The sequence below is a fragment of the Sorex araneus genome, chromosome 6 (assembly GCF_027595985.1).
Source record: "Sorex araneus isolate mSorAra2 chromosome 6, mSorAra2.pri, whole genome shotgun sequence".
NCBI classification, from domain to species: Eukaryota; Metazoa; Chordata; class Mammalia; order Eulipotyphla; family Soricidae; genus Sorex; species Sorex araneus.
Genome location: NC_073307.1, coordinates 54,982,408 through 54,990,809, shown reverse-complemented (window position 1 = coordinate 54,990,809; position 8,402 = coordinate 54,982,408). Strand labels below are relative to the sequence as shown.

The 8,402-nt window shown below is 58.6% G+C and overlaps 2 protein-coding genes across 2 annotated transcripts; both read left to right on the top strand.

Moving 5' to 3' along the window:
• Positions 1–2,293: 2,293 nt before the first annotated feature.
• On the top strand, positions 2,294–3,760 carry LOC129405869 (ubiquitin carboxyl-terminal hydrolase 17-like protein 6). The gene has a single exon (XM_055143552.1). The coding sequence runs from the start codon at positions 2,294–2,296 to the stop codon at positions 3,758–3,760; it is 1,467 nt and encodes a 488-aa protein (XP_054999527.1).
• A 2,851-nt stretch (positions 3,761–6,611) lies between these two features.
• On the top strand, positions 6,612–8,078 carry LOC129405868 (ubiquitin carboxyl-terminal hydrolase 17-like protein 6). Its single transcript, XM_055143550.1, has one exon. It carries the CDS (start codon positions 6,612–6,614, stop codon positions 8,076–8,078), a length of 1,467 nt encoding a protein of 488 aa, XP_054999525.1.
• The last annotated feature ends 324 nt before the right edge of the window (positions 8,079–8,402 follow it).

Below are 8,402 nucleotides of genomic sequence, written 5' to 3'. Positions count from 1 at the left end.
GGCGTAATTCTTTTTTGTTTGCATTGTTTTGTTGGGTTTGCTCACACCCAGCTAGCTCACGACTTTCTCCTGACTCTGTGCTCAGGGATTTCCTCCTCCCATCCCATGAAACCATATGTGAGTGGATGCAGGACCTGAGCTGGGCTGGTGTGAAAAATACAAGCGAGTGTGGGTGGAAGGGGTGTTGTCAAAAGAGACAAAGATTCCTCCTGGGGGGAGGGGGAGATGACGGCTTCGTCACGTTCTGTCATCCGAGGGCTCTCGGGGCAGTTCTCTCTCAGGCACCTAGCATGTGTTCAGTGTTCTCGAGCTGCTGTGTATGGAGCGGATTTATCCATCCCTTTCTTCGGTTCTACCTTTTGATGCCTCTACAAGATAGACTATCTCCGTGTAATGTGCAGCAGAGGAGCATGCCTGAGGAGGTGCTGGGCCAGTCCGAAGGGCTCTGGAGACAGAGCGTCCCTTTGGGCCCAAGAGTATCTTGCACGCACGGCAGAGCCTGTCAAGCTACCCGTGGCATATTCGATATGCCAAAAACAGTCATAACAAGGCTCACAATGAAAATGTTACTAGTGGCCACTCGAACAAATCAATGAGCAACTGGATGACAGTGATCATATATATTTATAACATATCGATTAAATCTGACGAATATTAATCATATTTTATATAATACTTTTTCCACATAACCCTTCTAAAACTTACTTCCAAAGTCATTTGGTGATTTTTCCCTCAACATACCCACCAAAGGAAGGAAGGGTGCAGGGTTTTGGATTTGGATGCCATTTCTCACTGACTCTCTGTGTCTGTTTCTGTCTCTCTCTGTCTCCCTGTCTCTCTCGCTTACAGACACACACTTGTGATACCTTCGAAGTTAGTGCTAGAGAAACTTTTCGTATGAGAGAAAGAGAAGAGAGTTGTGCGTGTGTGTACTGTTTGTGAGCCTGTGTGTGCTATCGCGCACGCGCATGCCTCTGTTTCCGATGAGCCTCTGGAGACAGAGCGTCCCTTAGGGCCCCCTGGGACCCTGGACCTAAGCGGGGTGGTGGTTGACCTGGTGCAGCACTCAGAAATGTGCTCCGGGGAAGCCTTATGGGCTGTACCATCTCTCGGTTGATTTCCAGCTGTAGACAATTGTTTGCGACTTTATACATTTGATTTATAACTTTTGTGTGATCCTAGACACTTTAATGAACAAGACTTTTATAAAAGTGTACTGGCGCGGTGGGGGGCTGGGGAGGTGGCGGGAAGAGGGGAGGTATACCGTGATTCTTGGTGGTGGGATACTTGCACTGGTGAATGGATGGGTGTTTCAGCATCGCATAACTGAGACTTCAACCTGTAAGCTTTGTAACTTTCCCCACGGTGATTCAATAAAGAATAAAATAAAATGAAAGCAATTTTAAAAATGTGCACTGGCGTAATTCTTTTTTGTTTGCATTGTTTCGTTGGGTTTGCTCACACCCAGCTAGCTCACGACTTTCTCCTGACTCTGTGCTCAGGGATTTCCTCCTCCCATCCCATGAAACCATATGTGAGTGGATGCAGGACCTGAGCTGGGCTGGTGTGAAAAATACAAGCGAGTGTGGGTCGAAGGGGTGTTGTCAAAAAAGACAAAGATTCCTCCTGGGGGGAGGGGGAGATGACGGCTGCGTCACGTTCTGTTGTCCGACGGCTCTCGGGGCAGTTCTCTCTCACGCACCTAGCATGTGTTCAGTGTTCCCGAGTTGCTGTGTATGGAGCGGATTTATCCACCCTTTCTTCGGTTCTACCTTTTGATGCCTCTACAAGATAGACTATCTCCGTGTAATGTGCAGCAGAGGAGCATGCCTGAGGAGGTGCTGGGCCAGTCCGAAGGGCTCTGGAGACAGAGCGTCCCTTAGGGCCCCCTGGACCGGCCACCCTCTATGCTTGCCACAGCCTGCTGTGGACGTCCGCTTGGGGGTCAGGTGAGCTGAGGGATTGGTCACACACTCACTCTCCCGTCATTGGGATTGGACAGGTTGGAGATGGGTGGGTCTCGTCCAGGGGCTGCTGGGTCAGGCCAGACAGTATTTAGGGACTCGCCCGCCAGGAGGTTGGGCTTCTCTCCAGCGCTCTGCCAGGAGGTTGGGCCTCTCTCCAGCGCTCTGCCAGGAGTTCGGGCTTCTCTCCAGCGCTCTGCCAGGAGTTCGGGCTTCTCTCCAGCGCTCTGCCAAGGGAAGTCGTCGTTCCGACGAAGTCTTGGTCGCCGAGTTCTGGGGGCACGGAGGCCCCTTCTCTGCACCGGGCAGCTTTCCCCCCAAGGCAAGAGATGGCACACGCCGAATCCTGGAGCAGCAAGAACGCTGAAGTCTGCAGCGCCACGGCCCTACAGTCGCCGGGCCCGACGTCCCAGGTGGGTCTGGCTCCCCCGGGCCAGGGCCAGGGCCGGGCTGGCGCCAAGGCTCTCCCTCCCCAGGGGAAGATGGGGCGTGCCGTGGGAGCCGGGCTGCGGAACGTCGGGAACAGCTGCTACGTGAACGCCGCCCTGCAGTGTCTGACCTACACCCCGGCCCTGGCCAGCTGGGCAGCGTCCGGGCTTCATGGCGGCGCCCACGGCCAGCGGCCCTGCTGCAGGTCGTGCGGCGTGCGGGCGCACATCGGCCGGGCCCGGCGCCACCCCGGGGAGGTCCTCGCGCCGTGCCCCTCGCTGCTGGCCGGATTCCACAGGGAGCGGCAGGAAGACGCGCACGAGTTCCTCATGTTCACGCTGGACGCCATGCAGCAAGGCTGCCCGCAGGACGGCGGGCGGGAGCCGGCCGACATCCCGGGCATCTTTGGAGGCCGCTGGCGGTCCCAGGTGCAGTGTCTGCGCTGCCTGGCCGTCTCCGACACCTTTGAACCTTACCTGGACGTGGCGCTGGACGTGGGAGCGGCGCCGAGCGTGGCCCAAGCCCTGCGAGAGCTGGTGAGGCCCGAGAGACTGGAGGGGGAGGACGCCTACCTGTGCGGCACCTGCGGCCAGAAGACGCCCGCCACCAAGACGCTGACCCTGCACGCGGCCTCGCGGGTCCTGATGCTGGTGCTGAAGAGGTTCTGCCAGGGCGGCGACGCCAAGCTGGCTGGGCACGTGAGCTACCCCGAGTGCCTGGACGTGGGCGGCTGCACGTCGGAGCGCCAGGAGGGGCCTCTCGCGTACGTGCTCTACGCCGTCCTGGTGCACACGGGCTGGAGCTCTCACGGTGGCCACTACCTGTGCTACGTCAGAGCGGGGGACGGCCAGTGGTACCAGATGGACGACGCCAGGGTCAGCGCCTGCGACGCGTCCCGCGTCCTCAGCCAGCAGGCCTACGTCCTCTTCTACGCGCAGAAGGCCGAGTGGGAGAGAGTCGGCGGCGACTGGGGCTGGGCCGGGCCGGAGGGGCCAGGCTGCGGGGCCTCGGCGATGCCCAGGGAGCGGCCGGGCCGTCCTGCCAGGGACCGCGAGCCCTCGGTGTCTGGCCACCTCGAGCCTTGCGAGGACTCTTCTGCCATCAGCCTGGACTGCTGGAGGCGGCTGCAGGAGCAGAGCCGGCCCAAGCCGCCGCCCGGCCTCAGGAGGACGGTTGCCGCCCTGCCCGCCAACGCAGTGGTCATCCACCGCTCCAGACACAGCCACGGGGCGCCCTGGGAGCAGCCTGAGCCCCGGAAAGCTGCCCCAGAAACGTGTGCCACGGCCGCCAAGAGGAAGAGCAGGAAAGGCCAGAAAAGCCTGCGGGTCCTGCACAGCCTTCAGCTCCCACGGGGGCCCCGCCTCTGACAGCCCAGCGGCCGGCGCCAGATCCAGCACCACGGCACCAAGCGTCTGCCCTCTGCTGCCTGCCGAGACGATTTTCCTATGACCCAGCATGTGGGTGGCCGCTTCGCACCCCTTAGTCTTTGCCGGGACGCGCAAACATAAGTCCTAGTGTCGGGTGGGGGGGGGAGGGTGGTGATGATCCGGGTGCGGCACTCAGAACTGTGCTCCGGGGGAGCCTTATGGGCTGTACCATCTCTCGGTTGATTTCCAGCTGTGGACAATTGTTTGCTACTTTATACATTTGATTTGTAACTTTTGTGTGATCCTAGACATTTTAGTGAACATGACGTTTATAAAAGTGTACTGGCGTAGTTACACATGCGCGGTGGGGGGCTAGGGAGGTGGGGGGAAGGGGGGAGGTATACCGTGATACTTGGTGGTGGGATACGTGCACTGGTGAATGGATGGGTGTTTCAGCATCGCATAACTGAGACTTCAACCTGTAAGCTTTGTAACTTTGCCCACGGTGATTCAATAAAGAATAAAATAAAATGAATGAAATTTTAAAAATGTGTACTGGCGTAATTCTTTTTTGTTTGCATTGTTTCGTTGGGTTTGCTCACACCCAGCAATGCTCACGACTTTCTCCTGACTCTGTGCTCAGGGATTTCCTCCTCCCATCCCATGAAACCATATGTGAGTGGATGCAGGACCTGAGCTGGGCTGGTGTGAAAAATACAAGCGAGTGTGGGTGGAAGGGGTGTTGTCAAAAGAGACAAAGATTCCTCCTGGGGGGAGGGGGAGATGACGGCTTCGTCACGTTCTGTCATCCGAGGGCTCTCGGGGCAGTTCTCTCTCAGGCACCTAGCATGTGTTCAGTGTTCTCGAGCTGCTGTGTATGGAGCGGATTTATCCATCCCTTTCTTCGGTTCTACCTTTTGATGCCTCTACAAGATAGACTATCTCCGTGTAATGTGCAGCAGAGGAGCATGCCTGAGGAGGTGCTGGGCCAGTCCGAAGGGCTCTGGAGACAGAGCGTCCCTTTGGGCCCAAGAGTATCTTGCACGCACGGCAGAGCCTGTCAAGCTACCCGTGGCATATTCGATATGCCAAAAACAGTCATAACAAGGCTCACAATGAAAATGTTACTAGTGGCCACTCGAACAAATCAATGAGCAACTGGATGACAGTGATCATATATATTTATAACATATCGATTAAATCTGACGAATATTAATCATATTTTATATAATACTTTTTCCACATAACCCTTCTAAAACTTACTTCCAAAGTCATTTGGTGATTTTTCCCTCAACATACCCACCAAAGGAAGGAAGGGTGCAGGGTTTTGGATTTGGATGCCATTTCTCACTGACTCTCTGTGTCTGTTTCTGTCTCTCTCTGTCTCCCTGTCTCTCTCGCTTACAGACACACACTTGTGATACCTTCGAAGTTAGTGCTAGAGAAACTTTTCGTATGAGAGAAAGAGAAGAGAGTTGTGCGTGTGTGTACTGTTTGTGAGCCTGTGTGTGCTATCGCGCACGCGCATGCCTCTGTTTCCGATGAGCCTCTGGAGACAGAGCGTCCCTTAGGGCCCCCTGGGACCCTGGACCTAAGCGGGGTGGTGGTTGACCTGGTGCAGCACTCAGAAATGTGCTCCGGGGAAGCCTTATGGGCTGTACCATCTCTCGGTTGATTTCCAGCTGTAGACAATTGTTTGCGACTTTATACATTTGATTTATAACTTTTGTGTGATCCTAGACACTTTAATGAACAAGACTTTTATAAAAGTGTACTGGCGCGGTGGGGGGCTGGGGAGGTGGCGGGAAGAGGGGAGGTATACCGTGATTCTTGGTGGTGGGATACTTGCACTGGTGAATGGATGGGTGTTTCAGCATCGCATAACTGAGACTTCAACCTGTAAGCTTTGTAACTTTCCCCACGGTGATTCAATAAAGAATAAAATAAAATGAAAGCAATTTTAAAAATGTGCACTGGCGTAATTCTTTTTTGTTTGCATTGTTTCGTTGGGTTTGCTCACACCCAGCTAGCTCACGACTTTCTCCTGACTCTGTGCTCAGGGATTTCCTCCTCCCATCCCATGAAACCATATGTGAGTGGATGCAGGACCTGAGCTGGGCTGGTGTGAAAAATACAAGCGAGTGTGGGTCGAAGGGGTGTTGTCAAAAAAGACAAAGATTCCTCCTGGGGGGAGGGGGAGATGACGGCTGCGTCACGTTCTGTTGTCCGACGGCTCTCGGGGCAGTTCTCTCTCACGCACCTAGCATGTGTTCAGTGTTCCCGAGTTGCTGTGTATGGAGCGGATTTATCCACCCTTTCTTCGGTTCTACCTTTTGATGCCTCTACAAGATAGACTATCTCCGTGTAATGTGCAGCAGAGGAGCATGCCTGAGGAGGTGCTGGGCCAGTCCGAAGGGCTCTGGAGACAGAGCGTCCCTTAGGGCCCCCTGGACCGGCCACCCTCTATGCTTGCCACAGCCTGCTGTGGACGTCCGCTTGGGGGTCAGGTGAGCTGAGGGATTGGTCACACACTCACTCTCCCGTCATTGGGATTGGACAGGTTGGAGATGGGTGGGTCTCGTCCAGGGGCTGCTGGGTCAGGCCAGACAGTATTTAGGGACTCGCCCGCCAGGAGGTTGGGCTTCTCTCCAGCGCTCTGCCAGGAGGTTGGGCCTCTCTCCAGCGCTCTGCCAGGAGTTCGGGCTTCTCTCCAGCGCTCTGCCAGGAGTTCGGGCTTCTCTCCAGCGCTCTGCCAAGGGAAGTCGTCGTTCCGACGAAGTCTTGGTCGCCGAGTTCTGGGGGCACGGAGGCCCCTTCTCTGCACCGGGCAGCTTTCCCCCCAAGGCAAGAGATGGCACACGCCGAATCCTGGAGCAGCAAGAACGCTGAAGTCTGCAGCGCCACGGCCCTACAGTCGCCGGGCCCGACGTCCCAGGTGGGTCTGGCTCCCCCGGGCCAGGGCCAGGGCCGGGCTGGCGCCAAGGCTCTCCCTCCCCAGGGGAAGATGGGGCGTGCCGTGGGAGCCGGGCTGCGGAACGTCGGGAACAGCTGCTACGTGAACGCCGCCCTGCAGTGTCTGACCTACACCCCGGCCCTGGCCAGCTGGGCAGCGTCCGGGCTTCATGGCGGCGCCCACGGCCAGCGGCCCTGCTGCAGGTCGTGCGGCGTGCGGGCGCACATCGGCCGGGCCCGGCGCCACCCCGGGGAGGTCCTCGCGCCGTGCCCCTCGCTGCTGGCCGGATTCCACAGGGAGCGGCAGGAAGACGCGCACGAGTTCCTCATGTTCACGCTGGACGCCATGCAGCAAGGCTGCCCGCAGGACGGCGGGCGGGAGCCGGCCGACATCCCGGGCATCTTTGGAGGCCGCTGGCGGTCCCAGGTGCAGTGTCTGCGCTGCCTGGCCGTCTCCGACACCTTTGAACCTTACCTGGACGTGGCGCTGGACGTGGGAGCGGCGCCGAGCGTGGCCCAAGCCCTGCGAGAGCTGGTGAGGCCCGAGAGACTGGAGGGGGAGGACGCCTACCTGTGCGGCACCTGCGGCCAGAAGACGCCCGCCACCAAGACGCTGACCCTGCACGCGGCCTCGCGGGTCCTGATGCTGGTGCTGAAGAGGTTCTGCCAGGGCGGCGACGCCAAGCTGGCTGGGCACGTGAGCTACCCCGAGTGCCTGGACGTGGGCGGCTGCACGTCGGAGCGCCAGGAGGGGCCTCTCGCGTACGTGCTCTACGCCGTCCTGGTGCACACGGGCTGGAGCTCTCACGGTGGCCACTACCTGTGCTACGTCAGAGCGGGGGACGGCCAGTGGTACCAGATGGACGACGCCAGGGTCAGCGCCTGCGACGCGTCCCGCGTCCTCAGCCAGCAGGCCTACGTCCTCTTCTACGCGCAGAAGGCCGAGTGGGAGAGAGTCGGCGGCGACTGGGGCTGGGCCGGGCCGGAGGGGCCAGGCTGCGGGGCCTCGGCGATGCCCAGGGAGCGGCCGGGCCGTCCTGCCAGGGACCGCGAGCCCTCGGTGTCTGGCCACCTCGAGCCTTGCGAGGACTCTTCTGCCATCAGCCTGGACTGCTGGAGGCGGCTGCAGGAGCAGAGCCGGCCCAAGCCGCCGCCCGGCCTCAGGAGGACGGTTGCCGCCCTGCCCGCCAACGCAGTGGTCATCCACCGCTCCAGACACAGCCACGGGGCGCCCTGGGAGCAGCCTGAGCCCCGGAAAGCTGCCCCAGAAACGTGTGCCACGGCCGCCAAGAGGAAGAGCAGGAAAGGCCAGAAAAGCCTGCGGGTCCTGCACAGCCTTCAGCTCCCACGGGGGCCCCGCCTCTGACAGCCCAGCGGCCGGCGCCAGATCCAGCACCACGGCACCAAGCGTCTGCCCTCTGCTGCCTGCCGAGACGATTTTCCTATGACCCAGCATGTGGGTGGCCGCTTCGCACCCCTTAGTCTTTGCCGGGACGCGCAAACATAAGTCCTAGTGTCGGGTGGGGGGGGGAGGGTGGTGATGATCCGGGTGCGGCACTCAGAACTGTGCTCCGGGGGAGCCTTATGGGCTGTACCATCTCTCGGTTGATTTCCAGCTGTGGACAATTGTTTGCTACTTTATACATTTGATTTGTAACTTTTGTGTGATCCTAGACATTTTAGTGAACAT